The sequence below is a fragment of the Bos indicus genome, chromosome 5 (assembly GCF_029378745.1).
Source record: "Bos indicus isolate NIAB-ARS_2022 breed Sahiwal x Tharparkar chromosome 5, NIAB-ARS_B.indTharparkar_mat_pri_1.0, whole genome shotgun sequence".
NCBI lineage: Eukaryota > Metazoa > Chordata > Mammalia > Artiodactyla > Bovidae > Bos > Bos indicus.
The window spans coordinates 36,785,720-36,812,238 of record NC_091764.1 but is presented as its reverse complement, the minus strand read 5'-3'; the positions used below and the strand labels follow the sequence as shown (position 1 = coordinate 36,812,238).

At 36.8% G+C, this 26,519-nt stretch overlaps 2 protein-coding genes across 7 annotated transcripts in view; one reads left to right on the top strand and one right to left on the bottom strand.

Annotated features, from left to right (window-relative positions):
- Nucleotides 1-1,197: 1,197 nt before the first annotated feature.
- PUS7L (pseudouridine synthase 7 like) lies at nt 1,198-24,801 on the bottom strand. Of its 4 annotated transcripts, XR_011566593.1 has the most exons (10): nt 24,162-24,292; nt 19,991-20,916; nt 17,177-17,336; nt 15,378-15,570; nt 12,602-12,700; nt 11,651-11,732; nt 9,578-9,858; nt 6,792-6,972; nt 5,042-5,095; nt 3,800-3,868 (listed from the first exon to the last, which is right to left on the bottom strand). XR_011566593.1 is itself a non-coding variant. In XM_070789236.1 (9 exons), exons 2-9 carry the CDS (start codon nt 20,901-20,903, stop codon nt 3,542-3,544), a joined length of 2,109 nt encoding a protein of 702 aa, XP_070645337.1. In that variant the 5' UTR covers nt 20,904-20,916; nt 24,679-24,801; the 3' UTR covers nt 1,198-3,541. The 4 variants fall into 4 exon arrangements, 3 of the variants coding, with proteins under 3 accessions (XP_070645337.1, XP_019816314.2, XP_019816316.2); XM_070789236.1 differs by lacking the exons at nt 6,792-6,972; nt 24,162-24,292 and adding an exon at nt 24,679-24,801 and having other exon boundaries at nt 1,198-3,868; XM_019960755.2 differs by lacking the exon at nt 6,792-6,972 and having other exon boundaries at nt 1,198-3,868.
- The window catches only part of IRAK4 (interleukin 1 receptor associated kinase 4), a 28,897-nt gene continuing 26,715 nt past the window's right edge, over nt 24,338-26,519 (top strand). The window contains exon 1 of one of the 3 annotated variants that reach the window (XM_019960758.2): nt 24,338-24,464. The gene's annotated coding sequence lies outside the window, so the exon portion shown is untranslated. Of the gene's footprint in view, nt 24,571-26,519 lie in introns of all 3 variants that reach the window. The other 2 variants (XM_070789237.1, XM_019960759.2) reach the window with 2 other exon arrangements.

Below are 26,519 nucleotides of genomic sequence, written 5' to 3'. Positions count from 1 at the left end.
GTTCTCAGAATCTCAAAAGTAATTTTCTTTCTCTCAAGACATGCCCCAATATGCCTATTAGTCGATATCAAGAAATACTAAGTTGCTAGAAATAGAAATTATTATTAACCAAAAACTTGTTTTCAGAAGGCAAATTTAAGTGGATGAAAGCAGTGCTGATCTAGAAGCATAATGAAGTTCAATCAAATGCCATCTTGCTTGAACTTGAACAGGTCAATAAACCACTCAGATATTTTCTCATTTGCAAAAACAGGGAAAACACTACCCACCTACAGGGTGGAAACATGGATTACAACAAGAGGAGTGGAAGTGCCTGTCACAACACTCAGCAAATGTTACTTGGATCAAGGTTGCATATGACTTGTTTATTATAACTTACAAAAAATCCAAGTGCTTTTAATCTTAATAAAAGATCTAAATTTGTTTTACCTTAGTATGCCTGAGTCACTATTGCTCAGTTTCAAATATTACATTGAAAATTAAAGCTAATACAAAGACGCTTCTGAAAGCCTAAAATGCTCCAGAAAAACTGCAAAACCCTAGGTGACTACTCATCGTTTGGTCCAAGGTCTATTCAAGTCCTTACTGGGGAAAATATAACATGGCAAATATTATTAGTATATTAAATAATTTTCCACATGAACAGTATCTGAATACATTTTATGGTAACTGGAAATAAGTTTAGGGATCCTTTCTTTACACAGGGCCCAAGTGCTAAATAAAGATAGCTAAAATTATAGTGCCACCTAGAGGCAAAGAAAATACTGTCAATGATGGCACACTTTTAATACTCTCATATTTTCTAATCAGAACCCCAGAGAACGCAATGGCACCCTGCTCCAGTACTCTTGCCTGGAAAATCCCATGGATGGAGGAGCCTGGTGGGCTACAGTCCATGGGGTCGCAAAGAGTAGGACACGACTGAGCGACTTCACTTTTACTTTTCACTTTCATGCACTGGAGAAGGAAATGGCAACCCACTCCAGTGTTCTTGCCTGAAGAATCCCAGGGACGGAAAGAAAACTGGGATTTAATTATTTAGTAATTCACTTTCAGATTATATTTACAAGATGTAATTTATCATGCAAAAGTTAAAACATTATTTCTAATTTTTTGTACTACTTAATACAGCATCGTTTCATTTTCAATGACCATTAGGTAATAAAGGTAATTTTGAAAATCCACAGTACAACAATCTGCAATTTTTGTGTCCTGAATTTATTAATTATTAAAATATATAAAGACAAAACAGGAATCTTCTAGTATTAAAAAAATTCCAAACATTCTATGATCTTAACAGAATGGCCTTTTCATTTCTTTCTGTTCCCTTCCAAACTTGGATTTGTGGGTATTTATTTAACAGTAACTAAGTGCTAGGCACTTTTCTAAGCTGCTTTACATATATTAACTCAAAAAATCATCACAATAATCCTAAGAGGTATGTTTATTACCATCCCTGTTTTTACAGAAGTTGAAACTGAAACACAAACTAATAAGGCCACACCGCTGTAAACGGCAGAGCCAAGCTTCAAACTACAGGAGTTTGTCTCCAGTACCCATGCTTTTAATCACTATTCTGAAGTGCCCCTCCTGTGTAAAAGCTGCATTTAGTATATACACTCCATTTGTGTTTTACATATACTTTTGAGGGGCAATATTTTCTCACATACATAAAACCTTCATTTTTAATACCTATATGTTTTGCCATCAAATTGTTCCATCTCATTTTACTTTAGGTTAGCTAATGCTGGACTTTCAAACTGATTCTTTCTAATACATAAAAATGTTACACTAAGCAAATCTCACATTGCATATAGTTTTTTCCTTCTTTTGAATTTTATTTCCTTATGTTAATATATCCAAAATGGTTTGACTCACTTAAATATATAAAAGTACCACATTACTAACATATAATACTCTCTACAGTATTTTAAATTTAAATCATTATGTAACGCTACCGGCAATAAAAGAATGCTCAGATTTTTCCAATCAGTATATTCCATTTCCTCCCAAATTTAACTGATATAAAATGGTTAAAGAGATTTGTCACATGGAATAGTTAAACTAACAAATATTTAGAACTGAAAAAGACACAAGTACCCCAATGTTCATTGCAGCACTATTTATAATAAATGGAATCAACCTAGATGTCCATTGGCAGATGAATGGATAAAGAAATTGTGGTACATACACACATGGAATATTACTCAGCTATAAAAAAGAATGCATTTGAGTCAGTTCTAATGAGGTGGATGAAACTGGAGCCTATTACACACAGTGGGGTAAGTCAGAAACAGAAACACAAATACAGTATATTAACGTATATATAGGGAATTTAGAAAGATGGTAACGATGACCCTATATGCAAGACAGGGAAAGAGATACAGATGTAAAGAACAGACTTTTGGACTCTGTGGAAGGTGAGGGTAGGATGATTTGAGAGAATAGCATTGAAACATGTATATTACCGTATGTAAAACAGATGACCAGTGCCAGTTCATTGCATGAAGCAGGGCACCCAAAGCCAGTGCTGTGAGACAACCCAGAGGAGGGAGGGGGGAGGGGGTTCAGGACTGGGGGACACATGTACACCTATGGCTGACTCATGTCAGTGTATGGCAAAAACTATCACAATATTGTCAAGTAATTATCCTCCAATTAAAATAAATAAACAAATTAACACATATTTAAATTTCAGAATGGGTAAAATGTTTTCTTCCTCTAGCAACATTAAAAAGGTGGAGATAATTCTATTATTTGTTGCTTATGAGGTTGGTGCCATCTTGATTCCTCAAATGAGCCTTAAAAAGAATCAATAATACCCAGTCACTAGTAAGTGTCAGAGCTGGAGTCTGAGCGCAGATCTGACTCTAAAAGTTTATGTTCTAGATGATAGAAAAAAAATAACAAAAAAGGGGTCAGTACATGTCAAAATAAAGAAACTGTATAAAAATTTATTTCAATGTTCATCAAAGATCATTTATTTCAAAAAGGGGTAATTTTTTACCCCTGGGATATCATATTAATAAATACAGGGATAATATTTTCCTGAAGTACTGTTCTGATCAATAATTTCAAAAATAGAAAAGAATGGCACTAATTAACAAAATGCTTCTTTTATCTTTCTCTTCAACCATATGTTTTCATTACAACCTAGTTTCATCAACATTTTAAGCAAGTAGCCTGAGGATATAAACATTACTCCAAAAGTTTTTCTTTAATGTCACCTTCTTTAATGTTATCTTGCAGTATGCTCCTAATAGTCCAGAAAGATTTTTACTTTTACAGCACAGAATAAAGATCATCGAGACATTAGATAATAGAAAAAACAAAGGCTTTGGAGTCTTAAGTTCAGATTTTGCCACTTGCTGTACATCCTCTTCAATGTAAGTATCAAATTCCTACTTCATTGGGACAGTGTATAATTAAAGGAGATAATTATAAAGCTCATAGCACATGGTAGACACTCAAGAAATTTTAGCTCCCTTTTCACTTTCCTTTAAAAAGTGGCACATACATGATTATATCAAGGGTATCAGTTTTAAAAGTCATGCTTCATTATTTCCCTCAGACAAACTGTAGCGTAACACGAAGCGTCAAGATCAAAAGAGATCAAAAGAGATAAAGTTGCTTCATCAATGTGGGAACCTTCCTTCTTGACATCAATACCATGGTCTTCCATCAGTTGGTATGAGAGATTACAGGGATGTTTCAAAATCTTTCTATAGCATCCTGGAACATTCAGTTTCAGGGTAGGTATTTTAAATTTACATGTCTGTAGTCCATCTCTGCTGAGTACTTCCTGGTACCACTGCCCCACTTTGTTTTTAGGGTACTGAATATTGTATCCAAGCACTGGAAGGACCACCTATGCAAGGGAAAGGGAAAAAAAAGGTACATGAAACAGCCTTCAGAAAAATATGTGATCATTTCTCTTTTTTTTTTAGGCCACCCTGCATAGCACATGGCATCTTACTTCCATAACAAAGGATTGAACCCACATCCCCTGCAGTGGAAGTATGGAATCTTAACCATTGGGCTGCCAGGGAAGTCCATATGCGATCATATTTTAAATTTACTTTTATGACTGGCACTTGAATATGTAAAAACACACTCAGAATACAAACATTGCAATCACTCTAAAACATGCCACTGTATACTACACTATTTTGATTCTTTTTAATGCTACCAGGCAAAAAGAAGAGATAACTGAAATCAAGAAGGACTCTTAGTTAACAAGGTAACCAACTCAAGTCAGATATTATTTGACAAATTGCTGTTAAGGTAGAAGAAATGGAACAAGAAGTTGAGGTACATCTAATTACCCAACAGACTTAATCTTTATGCAGTCATACAATGCTAAAAGCATATTCTTTCTGGAACAAAAAGAATAATCCCTACTGCTCAATCACAGAAAATTTGACAATTTTCCATTTTCCTTGCTTACTTATTAATAAAAACATGCACTCAAGAAGCTGCAAAATTAATGTCTATTTTCTCAGCTGCTCATGAGTAAACTACATTTTGTGGAGGTTTCCTCCTTTGCTGATGACTTCTAGATATTTTTCCTTTAACTGGAACCAAAATGTAGGCAGGAAAAGGCACCAGGTAAAAAACTCAAATACATACAACACGAAAATTTCAAATTCATTATGCTCATTGGAAGAAGCCAGACACACAAAAAATCACATATCCTATATGAATCCATTTCTACGGCATTCTTTCAAAAGCAAAACTGTAGCACAGGAAATAGCTGAGTTGGGGCTGGGGCAGGGGTGAGAGGTGACTGCAAAGGGGCACAGGAAGTTTGAGGGAGACGGGAAACTGTTCTTTATCTTGATTCTTGTGGTAGTCATATGATTGTCTACATTTATCAAAACTCATAGAACTATAAGAAGTGAATTTTATTGTATATAAAGTATATCTGAATAAAAAGTGGTAGAAAAAAAGGAGGCGGGGAGGAGAAATGGTTAGTACACTGTCTTTTCAGCACAATGTCTACATTTAAATCTAAATGATACTAATTTTTAAGCAAGTTTACCTGATGTATTGCATATGTGTTAGCTGATTCCTCTTCTTCGGTTACCAGATGAACCTATTTTTTAAAAACATGATGAAAATACAGATGATTCTCAAATGTTCCAAATTCCCTCAACTTTTCCTAACTCTGTTACGTATAATACAACTTCTTAACTGAATATACTCAAACTCAAATAAGATCTTTTCACAGCTTGTTTCTATAGGAGCAGACTACCTAAAAATTAGAATGATTCTTCTTGCTTTAACCCGATAACTGCAGGGGAAACAGAGAATGGGGCAGCATATCGCTCTGAAGCAACACCTTCACCTCAGTTACCAATCATCTTTTTCTAAATAGCAAAGAATTTTTTTTTATTACACTGAATCAAAAATCTGTTTCCATGAAATCCCTCTCCAACCTCTGTCCCCAACAGGTATCATAGTATTCTATGAGAAATAGTGCTTCTCAAAATGTGTTCCATAGACTAGCAATAATTGTCACACGTACGTGGGGAAAAAAAAAGAAGTGAGTGATAAGTTTGAGAAATGTTGCTCTAGGACACAGAATAAATCATTCTGATTTCCCTGAGACATGAAAGCTCAAAAGTATAAAGGTAGCTACCATCACTCCATGAGGATTTACACAGTCTCATTTTCCTAAAGCATTCACCATATAATGCCTAGATCTTCTCTAAACTTGCTTGCTTTCCCAATTCTCCCTACTCAGATAAATAATATCCCTCCTTTTTGGTTTTTCATTTTGGGTTTATTTGTTTGTTTACATGTTAATAACCCATTTTAACTGCTGCATTCAGAAATGGACATAATACTCTAGATGTGATCTGACCAAAATACATGGGGCTATGATCTCTCTTGCATCATCAATTCCAGCTCTTTGCCTTTCACAAAATCATAAGCATTCCTAAAATACTACAATGTAAGCAATTGGTGAAAATACTGAACAAACATTTTCAAGTACAGAACACTGTAGCTCTCTTTAGAGAGCTCCCTCCAAGCTGATATCAACTGATGAACTAACCATTCTTTGTCGTATGGCAGCTCCAGAAAGATGAATTCACGTGATTTTCTCATTGTCTAATTCACATTTCTCCATCTTACTCACAAAAAAATTATGAAAATCTGCCAAGTCACCTGAAATTAAGCTACATCTGTAGGCCTAGTACTCTTGCCTGGCCAATCCCATGGATGGAGGAGCCTGCTAGGCTGCAGTCCATGGGGTCGCTAAGAGTCAGACACGACTGAGCAACTTCACTTTCACTTTTCACTTTCATGCATTGGAGAAGGACATGGCAACTCACTCCAGTGCTCTTGCCTGGAGAATCCCATGGATGGGGGAGCCTGGTGGGCTGCCGTCTATGGAGTTGCATAGAGTTGGACACGACTGAAGCGACTTAGCAGCAGCAGCAGCAGTAGGCCTAGTAATTCTATTGAAAAGGGACTCAGATTAGTTTCCTATAGTTTCCTACAATTTTTAATGTAGATGTGCAACATGAAATATTCTACAATTAATTTTTTTTTCCTTTTCCAGATTTTCCATATTTTATGTCCTGAGCCTCCAATTCTTGCCTTTTCTTTTCTCAGTGCTAACTAATAAAGTATAAATAATCAATTTTAAAAATACAGATATTTTTCGCTGCTAATAAAAGGAAACTCTGCAAAAGGTGAAAGAGAAAATGTTTTCTTTTCTCCTATATCTCCTGAAAGAAAAGCAGACAAAATCCTGATCACAAAAATATCCTTGCAAATGTTACCTGGAACAAAGTCTTATGAAAGTGAAAGTGAAGTCGTTCAGTCATGTTCGACTCTTTGCGACCCCGTGGACTGTAGCCCACCATGTTCCTCCATCCATGGGATTCTCCAGGCAAGAATACTGAAGTCTTATGAGACACATGCATTTCAGAGATTATTGCTATATCTTGTCAAAGTGAACTTCTGAAAATTTGAATTAGAAATGGCTGACTTACTAAATAATGCATTGCCAAGAAATATTTAAAAAGGATATGTTTTCTGAAAGGTATTAAAAAAACTGAATGTTTTTCATTATTTATCAAAATGGAATTAACTGACATAGCCCTTCTTCCATTTAAATGAGGTAAAATAAAACCTAAGATGCTGCTAGATTTCTTTTTACACAGTTTCAGAATCTGTGTCTCAGTTAAATGACCATTTTTAATGAAGCTCCTAGTGATCACTTTTTTTTTTCCCTTAATGGTTCTTATATTTTATTGTTTGACTGTGCCAGGTCTTAATTGTGGCACGCCAAGATCTTCGATCTTGTTGCAGCTAGCAGGATCTTTATTGTGGTATGTGAACATTAGTTGAAGCATGAGAACTCTTGGTTGCGGTATGTGGAATCTAATTCCCTGACCAGGGATGGAACCCAGGCCCCCTGCCTTGGGAGCACAGAGTCTTAGACACCGGATCACCAGGGAAGTCCCTCATTTTCTTATCTAAATATTCACAAGTCATTCATTTAATAGAATAGTAAAGCAGACCTCTTTGTTGTGGCTCACTCATCACTCAGCCTTGACTCCTTTTCTGATAGTGTATCTGCAATTTCCTGGGAGCTTCCCTCCCAGTTCTTGAATGTGGTTTGGGTGGGATGGTTCCAGGAAGAAGTCCTTGGAACACAGGCTTTGCCAATCACATACTGCAGTCCACAGTAACTGGTCTGGGGACAGGGAACACAAACCAAGCCATTCTGAGACTCAATTTCATGGCTTTGACTGAAACTGTTAGGAAATAAAAGACTTCTTTTCTGGAGAAGAAACTAAGAATGGATCTAACAGAGAGGAAAGCAGAGCTGAAAGATGAAGAAAATGAAATGGATGATTTAGGACATTGTTTAAGCCCCTTCATAACAGCTGTACCTGAATCAATCATGGACTTTCAGTTATGAGGGCCAAGAAATTCTTGTCTGCTTTCCTTAAGTTAGTCTGAGGTGGGCTTCTATCACTTGAAACAAACAAACAAACAAAATCCTAACTTATACACCTAAAACTCTGCCGTTAATTTAGATAAATCATCCTTTATGCGAAGTTCAGAGTCTATTTTTTCTCCATTTTTGAAAAATAGGACCATGCCCTATCTCTGTATGCTGACACTTTTCTACACCCCTTGATTTCTCTAGTAGAGACCAAGCTGGGCTAGGAATCAGACAACTAGGTCTTCTGAATTCTGCTACCTACATCACTTAACCTGTCTCCTCTCCAGTCTGGGCCTCAATTTTCATTTCTATGAAATGGGAATTAGAAAGACGTCTCTAACATATTTTTCTCCCCTAAAGTTCAATGATTTTATGATGTTATATACAAAAGCACTACTCAAATCCCTTCATTAATTTTTATTTTTATTTATTTATTTTTTACTCTATTTTATTTTTTTTCTTTCTTCTTTTTCTTTTCTTTTTCTTTTTTCTTTTTTTTTCTTTTTTAAAGATATTTTTTCTTTTTTCTTTTTAAAATATATTTCTGAGATTGAATTAAGATCATGATGAATAGTCTCTTTTTGCATTACAATGCTATGAAATGAATTTCTTTATGTGATTGATGGAATTCAATTTTATTATGTAGGTCAAATTCACAGAGATTAAAATACCATAAAAAATACTAGTTGGAAATACCAATATCCAAAATACCATGGAGGAAACGGAAGGATCAATTTTATAAGACAAATTATATTTCATTAATATAAATGTCTCTAAGATATTGTTAAGCGAGAAAAAAACAAATTGTAAAACCACACTTATATGAAAGAAACGACATTTCATATCCTATATAGCATTATTATAGAAATTTTATTATTTTTCCTTTTCATAGTTTGAGTTTCAAGTCTCAAAGTTCTGTACTTATTTTCCTCATTGTTAACTAACAATAAAAATCCACTTTCTGTGGATATTTATGGGAAAGCATAGAAAATGGTCTAGAAGGAAATATGCCAAAAGAGGTTGATTTTCTGATAGTGGCAGAGGAAATCACAACAGAGTGGTGGCAGGAATGACATCTCCATCTGCACTGTTTTGGATTTTTAAGGAGCCTGTTTCATGCATTGGGTGTGTGCTCAGCTGCTCAGTCTTATCTGACTCTTTGCAACCCCACAGACTGTAGCCCACCAGGCTCCTCTGTCCATGGGATTCTCCAGGCAAGAATACCGGAATGGGGTGCCATTTCTTCCTCCAGGGGATCTTCCCGACCTGGGGTGGAAACTGCATCTACTGCATCTCCTGCATTGGCAGGCGGATGCTTTTACCAGTGAGCCACTTGGGAAGCCCGATTCATGAATTGCTTGTGTAATTTTCTACAGAACGTGTTCTTTTCAGGAAGGCTTACTATCTTTGTAACTCTCACTTCACACCACTGACCATTTTTATACTTCTATTTAATGGCATGTTAAGTGTCAGCTGACAGCAGAGTAGAAGCAGATGAGCAAATAAAAAGTTAAAAAAAAAGCATGTTTAATTTTAAATTTTTTCTAAAATAAGAGTTTCTGAAAATAAGTGCTCCTGATACATAACAACTCTTGATGAAATGATACTTACTTTACTACTTGGTAATTGCTCATTGTCAGCATCTTCATCCAAACAGACCAAGTCACCCTCCACAACTCTTGAGCCGTAAGTTTCAAGTCTGTAAGACACTGCCTCATTCCAGATTTTGCTGCTGTATGCATGAACGTAGAATATGCGCAGAGAATGGGGGAAGGAGAACCACGCCTGGATGTAGCCCTCCTCCGTCACGCCAAAGCGATGCAGTGACTCTAACAGTGCTCTCTCCCGAACTTTGAATTCGGGCATCAGGGAAAGTGTGCCTTTAGCATCCTCTGAAACAAAGAGATCAGTCAGTTCCTTTTATTCAAAGGCCAGTTATTAAGAGCTTTACCAGGCTCTCTAAATGTACTGAGCTATCCTGGGAACCTGCATATGAAGATAAGGCTCAGCACCAACTATAAACCAGAGCTACATTTGAAGAGGTTTTTTGTTTGTTAAAAATCATTAATCATATGGTTCATTCACTTTCCCTGCTTTAAAAAGAGCACATTAGTAACTCCAATGTCAGGATGGAGATTAACTAATTTGCAATTATTTAGAACACTTTTTTTAAAGCATTATATAAGTTCCTGAGCTGAGATTTTAAAGAGCTATTATGGACATTTGACAAAATTTTTTCAATAAGAAAGGGTTGACATCTGGATCCTTCAAGTATACTATTCAGTCATTCTACTATTCAGCATGCTTTTTAAAATTAGATTACTGGACTCCATGGCAAAGCTGCTTATTCAGGTAGGGCCTTGGAGTAAGCATTTTAACAAATGCACCAGGTTTCTTGTACACACTAAAGTTTAACAACCACTGCCATAAGGAAATTATTTTCTCAATAGATGTAATTTTGAACTTTGTTTAGTATTACTTAGATCACTCATAACAATGTGAAATGCTCATATGGTTTATAGATTTGGGTGTGGTATAAAAATATTTTTCACCTATTAATCATTATATATGCAATATGTACATAATTAAAAATAATGGAGATATTAGAAACTGATGTCCTTTATTTCTATGCAAGTGAAATTTAATATGCACATATATGTTGATCATATATTTAATGAATCTAAAATCTTATGGTTGTTGTTATTACTTAAATACACATGACATTTATTCAGTATTCAGAATAAGCCAGGCACTATTTTAACAGCATTAAATCTATTATTTTATTTAAATATTAACAGTCTTTTAGGTATCATTAGCTTCAATTTCGGAGAAGGCAATGGCACCCCATTCCAGTACTCTTGCCTAGAAAATCCCATGGAAGGAGGAGCCTGGTGGGCTGCGGTCCATGGGGTCGCTGAGAGTCAGACACGACTGAATGACTTCACTTTCACTTTTCACTTTCATGCATTGGAGGAGGAAATGGCAACCCACTCCAGTATTCTTGCCTAGAGAATCCCAGGGACGGCGGAGCCTGGTGGGCTGCTGTCTATGGGGTCGCACAGAGTCGGACACAACTGAAGCGACTTAGCAGCAGTAACAGCAGCAGCTTCAATTTGCAGATGAAGAAACTAAAACAATGAGGCTAAATCACTTGCACGAGACTATATGCTGGGAAGTATTAAAGTTGTATTATACCCATGTAGACTGACTCTAGAACCACACTCAACAAATTTTTTTTAGTGCTTCTCATTAACTATTCTACATATACTTAGCTAAAGTTTTCAAAATTAGCAATCAGGGCTAAATGGAGACTAGATCAAAAACAATGCACAAAGTACCAGATATAACAAATGTACTTTTATTTAGTTTATTTTTCAGCCTCCTGATTGCAGTGAATTATACTTCTATCAATGTCAGTTTAGAACTGGGAACTCTTATCTTTTTTGAGGATTTAGGCCAGGAAAAACTCATAAAGCATCTTTCCCCTCACCCAGCCCCAAAGCAAGAGTTATACAAAAGTCCCATAAAAATGGAGTACCTAGGGCACATAATAAAAATGCTTAAATATATAATATATTACAGTCTATTTCTTATCACATTTATGTAGAAATGAATGCTATCCTGATGATATAACTCTTGTATATCTACCTAACTATATACGAGGTAAAGAAACTTTTAAAGTACCAGTCTGAAGAAAATATTTCTTTGCTCTATTTACAGGATCATCCAAATCTTCTGGTGTAAAAAACAATTTTACAGCCTTCACCTTTAAAGACCAAACAAGCAAATACATATCAGATGAAAATGAAAAATTACTTACTTAAAAAAAAAAAAGGTACATCTTGAAAGAATAGGCATTTAACATGATATTTGACATGGCAATTCTATCTTTAAGCATTCATAAGCTAAACAATTTAGAATTAACCTCCAGTGCAAAGCAACCTAATACACAGATTTAAAATCTTATGGACTGGAAAAGTGGTTGACACAACTTCCATAGATCTTCTTCTGTCATTTTTTGCCTCTATCATAGAAGTAAGAACACAGTATTAAGTGATGGCATAAAACTCAGGCTGACCTACCACACACAACAAAAAAGGGGGAGAGAACAAGCATAGGCAAGTGGCAAGCCACTAATTTCATTTGTGTTCTCAAGTTTCAGAACTCTTTGTCTTTGGTCTTAAAAATAAATTTTAAAAAAATAAATGTAAATAAAAGTTTTAAAAATCCCCAACTTTAATATTTTCTTTTAAAACACAAACAGATTAAAAGATACTCCTTTTAAAAAAAGACATATCTACTAGTTCCTGTATTTTATCACTGTCTCCAGTACCACAACTTATTTCTAAGTATGCATCTTAGAGTAGGAAAGGATCTTAAAACAGGGCATTCAATCTAGCCTCCAACTCATTCTTCTTTTATACTATTCGTTCATTCATACAAATATTACTCAGCATCTGTTTTGCTATAAAGTGATATCATGAACATAGTGGCTGTTCAATAAACATGATGTACAGTACATATATATGGGGGTATACATCCATTTATATGCTGGGTTAAGAAAGCAATGAGATGGCTCATGTAATAAGTACACCTGACAAAACAGGTAAGTTCATATCTTTTCAGAATCCATACCGTTTCACTCTTCAGCAAAGCCAATCCAATTTGGTCTGTGTGAACTTTCCTTCCCATCCCAAATCTCTGTGGTCCATAGTAATTCACAAACCCTTTATTCTATAAACACACAAAAAATGAGTTAATTAAAAATATATTACTATACTCTCATGTCTGTGTCCTCCCAAAAATCACATGTTGAAACTCTAACCTCCAGTGTGATGGTATCTGGAGATAGGGACTTGAAGAGATAATTAGATCATGAGCATAGTGGCTTCATAAATAGGATAAGAACTCGTATAAGAAAAGGTGGTGGAGCTAGCCGACTCTCTTTCCACCACATGTGAATACAATAAGAAGACCAGGCAGGTATCCTGATCTCAGGCTTCTAGCCTCCAGAACTATAAGTAATTTTCTCTTGTTTAAAAATCACCTTGCCTATGGTTCTTTGTTACAGTCTCAAACTAAGATAAATAAATACAATTATTGTGTCAAAATATGTAACCCAGTCTTTCTCTTTGTCCTTACTGTAATAAAAGAGTCCTGTAATTGGCAATACACACACAGATACCAAGTGGGCTGAGAAACACTATATGGTTAAAGAATACAAAGGAAAAGAATAAATGATTGAAAATCAGAAAATAAGTGAAAAATCTTTAAAAATATGTGAGCTTTTCATTGCCATTACTGAGGAGTTTTCTGGCATGTGGGATTCTTGGTGCTAAAATCAGAAAGCTCTGGGAAAACTTGGATGAACTGGTTACCTAGTACTGCATCTGCTCTGATACCTGAAGCTCCTCCTGATTCCGAGGATTCGACTGTCTGCAGATGCTTGAAATACGAAGCAGGTTTATTTTCAAACCCAGCAAGTCCTGTCTTTTTTGTATATAATGGTTGGTTTTTCGATTATCTCAGTTTCTGAAAGTCTGGGCCAAGACAATGGCACAGCATCACTTCGGTAGGAACGGAAAATTGCTATTTACTATTGCAACCATTGAGGACACTGGCTGGTGGTTAAACATGTCCTCACAAAGCAAACCACAGGCCCATATGGTTTCCTGAAAGACAAAAGAGCTCTCTACACTCACTCTATGGGGGGAATATATTAATGTATTCATTCAATGATGATTATCGAGCACCAACTCCAGGACTGTTCAATAAAAGATGCAAATAAAAGATAATCTGTAATCAGCATGCTACACAAGAAATTGCATCCTGAACTCATGCCACTAAGATCAACTGCAGATAGAATAAGTACCCCCTGTATTAAGTCTCACAGTTAAATACTTTTAAATATTTCAAATTTGGAAAAATAACATTAGACAATATGCTAAAAACACCAGAAGAGTTTTAAGTACCCCTGCCAAGTTATTCAGGGTTGATTGCAATAAAATGTTATAGCAATCTGAGTTACAACCCTTTAAAACAAAACTCCAAAGATTTCTTATTTTCAGGACTTCTCAGCTCACTTCCCCTCATCATGAAAACTAAAGGAAAGTTGGCTAAATCTAAGATTATTCCTACGGAGATTTTAAAATGTATATGAATAGGTACCAAATGAAAGATGGGCAATAAATAACATCAGAGTTCAGAAAGCCCCACTCCCTTTTCTAAGAGATATCTTTCTAATAGTTTAACAGGGGGAAAAGAAAAAAAATAAAGAATCTTAGGCAGGTCTAGAGAAAAGGAAAAAATAACCATGTGAGGATTTTAATACCTTTAGTGAAGATATTTTCCTGACTGTTAGGTATAATAGTGATTAAAATCTGGTTTCTGTTTGTTTTCCTGTTGGACAGGCGTAAAATTGTATGAAAAGGTCTTTGTGGTCAGAAACTTGCAGCAGTGTTTCTCAATGTTAGCTGTGGAGTAGAATCACTTAGGGAGATTTTTTTTAAATGCTAATGCCTAAGCTATATCCCCAAATGTTCTTATTCAATCGGTCTGGGAGAAAAAACAGATTATTGAAATTTTTTAAAAACACCCTAGGTTGAGAATTTCTGGTCCAGATCAGGGGTTGGCAAGCTATTTAACTGGCCCACAAGTCAAATCTGGCCCTGTAACCACTGTTTTTGTATACAAAGTTCTACTGGAATACGGCCATGCTCATTCATTTATGTATGGTTCATGGATGCTTCCACACAATAGCCACTAGAGTAGCTGCAACAGAGACCATATGTCTACAAAACATGAACATTTCTTTTCTGGCCCTTCACAGAGAAAAGTCTGCTGACCCACAGTTTATATGATCAGAATGAAGGCTATGGCTATATGTGCACATTTAGATGCCCAGCAAATATCATTTTAAAACTTACAGTAAGTAATTTTTTTTACTGTAAGAATAGTAAAATGTATATGATTTACCATTTGCATACATTGAAACAAAATTCAAAATTAGATTGAAAAGAAAAACCATTTTGAAAGTAATATAAAAACTATTTACCAAAGATTTCTGAAAAGAAATGCTGAACAAAGTCTCCCCTCAAATTAATCTCTTTGCCTGTAATACTACTCTAAATGGCAGACACTAAAAAAAAAAATCTGTCCTTTTAAACAGATAGGTTTTACCCTTCCAACTGGGAGAGTCTATACAATTTTTTTAATTACACTAACGTTGTGTTTTTTCCAATACAAAGATATATACTAAGAAGAAAAATAAAAACTAAGTAAAATGGACCCAGTTATCATTTTTTTAAATAATTATACACGCACATAAAAAGAAAATGTACAAAATACTTCCCTTCATATCTTAATGTAAATAAAGATTTTCCCAAAATACTCTACAGTGCAGTTTTCTTACCTTAACATTTTCTATTGCCTCCAAAATTCTCTCTCTCAGGTTTGCAGAATCATTTATTTGATTTTTTAAATTTCTGATGACAATATCAAAGTGATTTCCTTTGAGCTGACCAAGTCTAAGGGAATCCTCTACAGAACGAATGTTAAACACATTCATTCTTTTCTTTTCAACTTCTTTTTCAATATTTTTCAACCTATGAATGATAAATCATTTATTATTTGGATTCAGTTAACTCTTACATTTAAAAAATAGTTTGTGTTTAAACTAATGTTAAAAATTATTAACATGTTTAAAATGCTAAAAATGTCAAAAAATTAATTTAAAATAAAGTTTAAATGACAGATGGCAGACAACCACTTATACTGGAATACTGAAAAACTGGGGGGATTATTTCAAAAACACATCTTTAATTCAACAAATGTGCACTAAAAACCCTTTATCGTAGGATTATATTAACAGAGTTATTCTAAGAACTGGAACACATATTCCTAATGCTATCACTCTATGTAGCCTTCTGACTTCTCCGTAGTTCAAGTGATAGAACCCCTTAACTGTTCTTCGCTCTTCTGTCCTTCGACTTTGCTCCTTTCCTCCTCAGTTTTCCTCTAATGTTACCAAAAAACCACTAGCGCCAGAGGACTTTCCTAACATTCTGCTCTGAACACTTCTTTACTCAAGTTTTCAGTTCTTCACCAACATTAGATCCCAATTGTCTTATCCTAACTTCTAAGATCCTATAAGAACTGATGTAAATTTTTCTTTACATCTATATTTTCTGTAGTCCCTAAAGGAACCATCTGCTTTATCAGGCAGACTCTTTTGCTTACAGGCCCTCCAAAATACCTTCAGATTTTCTGCATCTGCTAAAATCTTACTATTGGTTAAAGGGTAATTAAAATTCCATACCCATAAGCCAAATCAAACTACTCTGTCCTCCTAGAAACTAATAAACTATTTTGTCTTTGATGGTTAAAAAGCAGTTTTTAACATCTAAATACCTTTCAACATCTAAAGTCATTCCTTCTTAGTACAGTGCACTTTTTGACCACATAGACAAAATCATAAACATTTTTCTGTCCCTCATATAAGAACTTAAAAATATTTACCAGAAAATAGTGCTTAAATATCTGATGACCAAAGATTAATATATTTTTAATATGTCAAGTTAGACAGAATTTTAGTCCAATGATTCAACTTTTCTGAACTTTACCTTAAGGAAAGCATCCACAAGGCACAGATTTAAGTGTAATAAAATTAATCATAGTAGTATTTACAGTGAAAAACTGGAACAAATTTCTATATCCCAAAACAGGGGAAAGTTAAACAAATTAGTCCATATAATAAACATGACTTTGAAATATTTCATGACATAAATTTTCATTAAAAATACTATTTTAATTTTATAAGTAAAATACAAAGTACATATACAGTACAATTTTCACATATATAAAAAAGGCCTCTGTAGCATCTGCATATATCATAGTCTCTGAAAAATATCTGAAACAGATCAAAATGTTTTTGTGGTTATTTCTGTGTAAGAGAAATTTCAGTGACATTTAATATTTTTTTATATTTTTCTAAACTTCTACAATAAACATGTATTACTTTTACAATAATAAAAGTCTATTTAGAAGATAATTATACTATTAATGCAGAATATGCTGCTCAATAAGCCTATAATCAATTACTATTGATAGTGAGGTTAATATGCTCCCAGTATTAGTCTCAGTTTTTAATCTAGTATTTATTTATTTGATGCAATAAGAAAATAAAATTCTATCCTTTAAACATCTTATTACCTCTCTGGTGTCACTTTTCTAACCACCATCGCTTGATAAGTGATGGCTTTCTTGTCTTTAAGTCCTGCATAACTAAAATCCGAAGCAATCACACCAAGTTTGACAGCTAAAAAACCAACTGCTTCAAACATTTCTAGATTTTCTTTTCGTAGGGTAAAAGCTGAAACAAACAAAAAATTCTCAATTACAAAAAAAGGCAGCTAAATACATCATTTACATTCTTAGCAAACTTACAGATCATTATAGTGAGTCAAATCATTAATTTAGATGAGTATTTTTTAACCAAAATATAGTCAGTAAAATACAAACCTCACAGATTTCAGCTCTCATTTTTAAAATGCTAGTTGGTTCACTAAAGGCTTACAGAAAAAAAAAAAAAATCCACATTCCCTGATTAGGCATTCACACTGGCCCTAATCCACCCCTCCAGTCTGCACTTGGGCTATCTTATATATCCTATAATTGTAACCCAGAGAACTTGTCACAATCCTTGGATGAACTAAAGCCTTTCACTGCTGTGGACTTGCGTGCATTGAGGGCCTTTGTCTAAAACACATGCTCCCTCCATTTATTATTTGCCACATTTCTTTTCATGCTTCAAGATCCAAGGGCCACAGTAGTTTTCCCTCAAATTCCTTCCAGGTTCTCAAGGCTGAATGCTCCCAAAGTAGGGATCATGTTTGTTTCATTGACCATTATACCCTCAGACTAACACATAGTAAGTATTCAAATATTTGTTGAATAGATGAAAAAATGAACGTTACAAGGAGTTGATTACTTAAACCTACATGTCTTCACAAGCTGTCATTATCTACATCATGACACTGAACACCATGCCATAATTTATCTCTTTAAGTTTGTATGCCCTGTAGATTGGGAGTTCCAGGCCAGGAAATCAGTAAATAAAACAGAGCTTGTTGCCTCATGGTAGATCCTTCAAATGTCTATTAGATGAGAAGGTGATAATGAGATTGCAAAAGTGGAAGGAGGAACAAGCCCAGTAACAATTACCACCAAGCACTAACCCCAACCCCTGCCAACTTGTTGGCCTATATAACCTACCAACATTAACAGTAAGAAAATATCTCAGTCCTCAGTTCACCATAAACATATGACACTTCAAAGTACTGCCCTCTTCCCTCAGATCATGGAAAGGATATTCAAAGTATTCTGCAGAATAATTTCTGTTTTGTTCAACTCCTGTAACAATCATCAGGAGCTACAAGAGTCTTTTTGAGGAGCACTCTAAGAAAAATGAACATTTAACATAAGCCTGACTCAGGAAGCAGAAGGATGTGAAATCCATCTATCTCTGAATAAATGAAATAGCTAAACAAAAGCTTATAATATCTATTCTTTAGAAATCATGTTTAAAAGAAAAGAAAGATCTGTATGTTCTTTATATCTCTGTATAAAGAATCTCTAAAAACATGGAAACAGCAAGTTTCAAAAATATGTAGGGTGTATATTATTTATGAAAAGTTTTAAAAATCTGCAATAATGATTTGATATTTGAACATATTGTAAAATGACCACCACAATAAGTCAACATTTATCACCACACATAATTACAATTTTTTTCTTGTGATGACAATTTTTAAGATCTATTTTCTTAGCAACTTTCATATATACAATACGATATCATTGACTATAGTCACCATACTATACAGGCTTCCTGATGGCTCAGTGGTAAAGAATCCACAGGTCTGATCCCTGGGTTGGGAAGATCCCCTGGGGAAGGAAATGGTGACCCACTCCGGTATTCCTGCCTGGGAAATCCCATGGACAGAGGAGTCTGGAGGGCCATAGCCCATGGGGTCCCAAAGAGTCAGACACGACTTAGCAGGCCACAGCCAGAGGGATAGCAAAGAGTTGGAAACGACTTAGTGACAAAACAACAACAATCATGCTGTCTGTACACAATATTCCAGGACTTGCTTATAACTGGGAGTATGTACCTTTTGACCACCTTCATCGATAAACATAAATTCATATTTTTAAAAATTAATTTTAAATTGCCAATAAGTTAAACATAATTACAACATAAGCAAAACCTGTTTGAGATCCATAATAATTTACAAGAACTATCCTAGTCCTGGAGCCAAAACTTTGAGTATCAATTAGTAATAATGTGAAAAAAATAATAGTATTTTAAATATACCAAATCTATGGAACTAGACAGACATCACTAAAATATCTTAAAAGTATAGGAACAGCCTGGCTAGGAACTGCAAACTGTGAAAAACAGACCAAGAAAATATTACACAGAGTAAAAATCAGAAACTGATAACAGGGTTCAGAAATCTCTCTCAACAAGCCCTTTTGATGATTATATGAATGCAAAATTTTGAGAAACTCTTCTTTAAAAGATGGACAGTGTCAAACAAAGGAACTCCCTGTAAGTCTGCAGGATTCTTTCCATAGGCTATAAAGTCCGGCTGTTCCGGATTACAAGGTATTCTCTCCACTTCCCCAAGTACAGCAAACATATTTTACTTCTCTCCAAATACTTAAGATAACTTTCAAAATGTGAAATCAAGATTCACCCCCGTGAGATGTATTAACCAAAGTAATTCTTTAACTTTATACATTTGTAACTACATTAACTATAAACGTGTTAACCACACTTTCATCAATAAGGTTAATATTTTACAACTAGTGTATTTTGAAAGGCTTATCTTCCACTTAAAAAAGGACCCATATATTGTTTTCAATATCCCTCTGGACATGTCTATTTAACTCATTTGAAATTACACAGATTTCACACAATTTTATCTAAGTTTACCTAAGAAAATGGTAATGATGTATTATTACCTGTGTATATATCTTTTCTTCCCTGGCTTTCAAGAAGAGACCTCTTCCGGTGCTTGTGTGCCTTGACCCGAAATCTTACAGTTATCACTACATTTGGATTATCAGCACTGTCATTCAGTTCAGGAAAGGATTTGGTTTCCACAAGATTTCCAAACTTCTTGTTGACAAAATGGTGGACAGCTTTTCTGTGCTGTTTGTTCGTATCAGGTTTAAAGGTAAATTTGGAATTTTCTTTCTTTGCATCCAAATATTTAAAAAAGTCAAATGCTTCCTCTTCGGATACCAAGTGACAAAGTTCTTTATACTCAAGATTTGGTCTTACAACAATTTCACTGTTTTTTCCTACAGTTATTAAAAAAGGAAATTTCTGCCTAATAGCACTATGCAAGGTAGCCCTCTGGTTCTTGTCAAGGATTCTGCCTAATGAGAATTCAGGAGATGGTCCAATTAGCTCAGTTTTAGAGTCCCACTTCTCTTTTATATCACAGGCAAACTGATTCAGTAATTCATTCGTTTTTTCATCTAACAAGGAGCCTAATACATCAACATTTTCTTCTTCACCTTTGTAAGTTCTATCTTTGATAGGAGCTTCCTTTTCTGAACAAGGCACAAAATTGTGGTCATCACTGGAGCTCCCAGCCAAAGTACTGACTTCTTGATTGCTTGTCTCTTCAAAAGATAAAATCTGAAGATCTAGTTTTGCTTTTTTAGCCAAAGTATTTGGCTCAGGTAGTACTTTACTAACCTCGTAAACAAGTTTGTCACTCTCTTTATTAACTAACTCTCCGTGTTCGTCAATCTCAATAACAATGAAGTCACTTGGTGAGCTTTTTATGGTGCCACAAAAACCAACATGATCAGTTATGAAACACAAAGAACTAAATCTGATTCTGAAATCTGTATCCTCTTCCATTCTTGAACAATGCCTACAAAAGAAAAAGAGGTGATCAATTACCAGGAAGAAAAAAAATCTGGATAACAAAAAAAGAAATAGGTTTGCAGAATTTATTTACTTCTGCTCTCTCTCTCCCTTCCGAGTCCCCTTAAATGACATTACTAATTTATTTCTATATATCATGTGTATTTTGACTCTTATACCGAGATGGCATGTCTGCTAATTTGCATCTTGACTCTTCACCTACTCCAGGCTTTCATCTATTAAAATTCCAGGATTAAAAGGATTAGTTTCAAGTTCACTTTTAAAATATCATTGGTAGACCAACAAAAAGAGACTAGAACATACTTTTTTTTTTTACAACAATTTGTCTGAACTCCACCCCTGAAACCTAAATTTCCAGTTAATTTCAGAGACTCTGTGACTAGATACTAATATATGGAGGGATAGGGGTGGGGGAAAGGCTGAAGAGAAGACAGGAATACACAGTCCACACTGACATATAATGAAGTACTAAAAACAATTTGCAGGATTTCCATGGTGATCCAGTGGATAAGACTCCAAGCTTTCAATGCAGGGGGTGCAGGCTTGATCCCTGGTCAGGGAACTAAGATCTGCTAAGCATGATTCCAAGGCGCATGGCCAAAAAAAACAATTAAATAAAACCAACATGCAATGTGATTAGGGTTCAAGGAAGGCTTATGTTAACCTTGGACCTTAAACCTTCATGAAAACTTGGATACAAACTTTTTCAGTTGACCCATAAGAAAAGTACAACCATCTCTCTCTGGCATCAGAGAGAAGACACGTTTACAGAGCTTCTTGAAGCAACCTTCACTCTTCGCGTAACCCATGGCTATCACACAGAGTTTCAGGAGAGATAAAATGCCCAAGGAACTGGTACTGCTCCGTTCTTTGCGTTCATCATGCTCTCCAGGTAATACATCATCTGGACCTTCATCCCATTTCTACAGTGTATTCTATTCATCTGAACCAATTTAGAAAACCACTTCCACTCCATCCTTTCTGTAATGTGGAACTCACAGAAATTTCCTAATATTCTACTTTCCTAGGAAATAAATAGGATATATTTATTTTTCCTCATTCCTTAATTTCCTGCACAGACTCCTCAGTTTCTTGCCTGAACTGAAACCTGGATATTTCCCCTCGGGCTGCTGCTTCTGTAGTCCTCCTATGTGACAGCTATTTTTCCTTTCATACCCACCTGGGGACCTGCAGGTTGTAAATATTTTCCGTGTTTGCCACTGCTCCTTCCAAACCACTTCTTCCTCCTCTACCTCCTCAAATCCCATTTCCTTTGAAGTACATGCCATCGGACTGTACTATTTGCTGCCAGCCTCTCTCTGGTCCCAGGACAATTCTTCTTCACTCACTAATGACTTTAATACCTAGCTTAAAATATACTATCCAGCATGACCTCCAAGACCATCCGTATGGATGATCCATTTAACATCACAGTCCCTCAGTTCCTTAATCTCAACCTCAAACCTTCCACTTTGTCTCGGTCTTAGCTTTGATTTTCTCATCACCAAAAGTTGCATCACCTTTAAGCATCTGGCTCTCTGATTATCCCTACTGCCCGTTCATCACCTCTATTTTAATACGTCCATTCCAGAAATTCTTATACACTGTGAAGGCCTCTCATCTCTGCTTCTATTACTAGTCCACCATAGTCAATTTTCCACATAGTAGCCAGAATGATGATATAAAAAGGAAAATTAAATCATATCACAACCCTATTTAAACCCTCTAATCACATTTATAATAAAATCCAAAATACACACCCTGGCTTCCAAAGACTTCTAAGATTCTGAACTCTGTTTTCCAAATTTAACCTGTACCCTTTCCCCATTATCCACTATACTCCAGCTACACTGGCCTTCTTCAGTTCCTTTATGCCAACTGTTCCTGTTGATTAAATCAATTCCTCTTCAATAATATCCTTAAAGAGATCTTCCTTGACCGATAATCGGAAGAAACCAGCAAGTCACTATTTTTCATAAAATCTTATTTAATTTTCTGCATATCATTTCTATTTAATCATTTTACTTCACTATTTACTATACACCTACCCCAATTAGAATGTTTGCTCTATGAAAGCAAGAACCCTGTCTGCTTTATTCACTGATTATCTCACAATTAGAACAGAATCAAGCACACAGTAGGGGCACAATCCATAATGATTATTGAATAAATAAAATGACTAGTACAAAATAAGAGCAGTAAGAGTGAAGAGGAAGAAAGAGGGGGTCAACTTTTGCCTAGAATAATCAGTAAAGCATAATGTAAGAAGTGGCCACATTTTCAAAACAGTTCAGGAGACAGAAATGAGGCAAAGGCATAAGCAAACTATGCAACGTGTTAAGAAAAAACTGAACAGCCCAGATACAGAGCAGTAGGACAAAGTGTTTTCTAGCACAGTTCTGGAAAATATGGCCGGATTAGCGCCGAACTAGGTAAAACAGTTAATGCGCTGGCAGGAGCTTAGAATCCATTGAGTGGTAAATTGATGGCCACTGGAGGTGTCTGAGCAGGAAAATAACACAATCCTAAAAGATGTTTTAGGAAGATGACTGATAGTACTAGGCAGGATGAATCTGTTGAACAGTTGGACTAATAGTACTGAGCAGGATGAATCTGTTGAACAGTTGGAGGAGATCGAAAGCAGCAAGATGGGATCAAGAGCTCAGCTGTAAGAAGAAGATATGAAAACATTCTAAGCTAGTGGCATAGGAGAACAATTTGAGAATACAACGATGAGGGAATTACAACCAAGCATCTTAGTAAGAGTGGAACCGTGCTGAAGGGCAGCCAAGGAACCCACACAAAGTTGAGTTCCCATGCAACAGATGTGTCGATAAGCCCGCCGGGCGGACAAGGAGGGGGCAGTTTGGCTGACCCAAGGCTTCGGAATTTGGATTGTGGCTAAGGGCAGAGTCTAGGAGGATGTTTAAAAAGGAGAGTAGCTCCTCCTGTTCCTTCCACTGCCAATGCTCCACCTAATTCACTCCTACTTCTGCCACCAACCAGCAGAACTGACTCCTGCAGCACAGACTTCAGGCGCTTTCAAAAGCACCCCGACACAGCCATTGGCTCCACGGCCGTCTTCTCCACCCCCATCCCCGCCTAACTCAAGGCGCGATACTAGCTCACATCGCGCTCCTCTTGCGGACCGAGGGTCAGGATCTCAATGCCAATACAGTCATCGCCCCCTGCACAAGCCCACGTGGCGCCAAGAAGCACATCCCGGTCTACCTCAAGTCCAGCTAAAGGGTTTCCTCCGCACCACGCCGTGCGCATGCCCGGAAACCAAAAACTAGCTAGTCTCCGACAGAAGAGTATTTAAAGGGACAGGCTCCTACTTAAAGAAGCGCCTTTCCGGGATTTTTCATGCAGTGGAGCTGCGAGGGGGAAGCACTAAGAGGAAGGGGGCGGAGCGAGGCGGGGGCGGGACCTGACGGATTGGGCACGCCCCGGCCCTTCGTAGTACCTGGGTCCTTAGGTCTCTGGCTCAGCCCCACGGCGCCCTGTGCGCCCCTGCGCCCTGCGCCCGGGCAGGTAAGGGGTTCCGGACTTGCGCGCCACCTTTTCCGCGAAGTGTCCGAGGTCTGCGCCCCGGCCTCCGGGTTGTGGAGGAAGGAAAATCGACTTCTCTTCAGCCCAAGTGAGAAAAGTTAGAGGGGAAGTAGGTTGCGTGGGCAGCGCCTGCTCCAGGATAAAGACTTGGGTGGGTCCCTAGGGATTAGAAAATTGGTGGGACCGGTGGAGTTACCGTGGGGCGAAGAGAGGTGTCACTCGATGGTCGGACCTCGCCTCGAGTTTCTCAATTCCCGGGCTGTGTGTTCCGAGAACCCTGTTTACGAAATGAAATCTCTTTTCCTCGGAACCAGGAAGTAGGACCAGCGCCCAACAAAGATGCTGGCCGCGTGGAAAGCATTCTGAACCCCCACAAGATTCTAATTAGCTGGTTTCTCAGGCTTCCAGGAAACAGAAAGTGGAGCGGCATTGTCAGTACGTTATCAGATGGGGAAAGGGTACCGACAGCCTGGAAACGAGAGGGAACAAAGGGATGAAAAGCAACCCCAGAAAGCCTTTTAGCCATTTAGGATGGGATGCTGGGGAAGATTGAAGGCAAAAGAAGGGGTGGCAGAGGAAGAGATGATTGGATAGCATCACCGACTCACTGGATATGAATTTGAGCAAATTCCTAGAGATAGTGGAGGATAGAGGAGCCTGGTGGGCTATTTGGGGTCGCAGAGTGGGACAGGACTTAGCAACTGAACAAGTGCCTCAAAAACGTCTCTGCCTAAAGAGCTGAGAGCAGAGAATATTCAGATTTGCCTTTTCCCTTTCTGGGGGTAATCCTTGAAGAGACCTGTCAGAAAGTTAAGATTTCTTTTTTCTTTTGTTTGCATGCTAAACGTTCATTTGACGTTTGCTTAACCCTGTCCAAACAGAAATCCTGAACTTCCAGGCTAAACATGCTCCTTTCACAGTCTTCTCCATCTTATTGTAAAGGTCAGGAAGCTTGTTCAAGCCAGAAACCTTTGTGCCAACTTCTCACCCTTCATAGTAGCATACAGGATTCTATGTGATTTCTGAGGTTTCTACCTCAGAAAATATCCATCATCCTAGGAATTCTACCTTCTTTGCTACCACTCTGATGTAAGCCACAAGCACCTCCCACCTGGATTATTGATGTACTCACTTAATTGATCTCTTCCTGCTTCTCTGCCCTCATTTTAATATACTTTATTCAACAATAATTTAAACAGCGATTAAACAACAATAATTTCCCGCAGCAGTCCCCGATGTCCTTTTAAGTATAGAGCGTGTCTGTCCTCTTCTCAAAAATCTCCCCTGTCTTCTCATCTCCCTCAGAAGATGAAAATGAAGTAGGACCTTAGGGGACTGGCCCCATTACCCCTCTCTTCTACTCTGCTCTCCTGATCCCTCTTCTCCAGTCTGTCTCCTTGTGGTTCCTCAGTGAGCCCGTTCCAGACCCTTACAGTCTCTATTCCTTTTGCCCAGAAACTTTTACCACAGATATCCCAGTGGCTAGCTTTCTCATTCCCTTAAACCTTTAATCCCATGGCACCTTATTGAGGCCTACTCTGAGTACTCTGTTGAAAATTAAAACCCCTTCTCAGTTTTTTTGTTTTTTGTTTTCCTTTTCATTTGGCATCATATAAAGACTTCCCAGTGGCGCTAGTGGTAAAGGACCCACCTGTTAATGCAGGAGACGTAAGAGACTCGGGTTCTGTCCCTGAGTTGGGAAGATCCCCTGGAGAAGGAATGGCAATCCACTCCAGTATCCTTGCCTGGAATATCCCATGGACAGAGGAGCCTGTTGGGCTACAGTCCATGGGGTCACAAAAGAGTCAGACATGACTGTAGCAACTTAACACAGCACAATGTACTGTAGAGTAAATGTTTATTACCCATCTTCATCTGTTAGAATATAAGCACTCTTGCCTGGAAAATCCCATGGACAGAGGAGCATGGTAGGCTCCTACAGTCCATGGGGTCACAAAGAGTTGGACACGACTGAGCGACTTCACTCACTCCATGAATTCAGTTAATTTTTTTTCTTATTTTCCTAATGCTTTATCT

Coding starts and splice junctions, on each gene's coding strand:
- PUS7L (XM_070789236.1), bottom strand. CDS start 20,903: ATGGAAGAGGATACAGATTTCAGAATCAGATTTAGTTCTTTGTGTTTC. Junction 15,571..17,176: donor AGAAAAGTGACACCAGAGAG/GTAATAAGATGT, acceptor TATCATTCATAG/GTTGAAAAATATTGAAAAAG. Junction 12,701..15,377: donor AGGCAATAGAAAATGTTAAG/GTAAGAAAACTG, acceptor GTGTGTTTATAG/AATAAAGGGTTTGTGAATTA.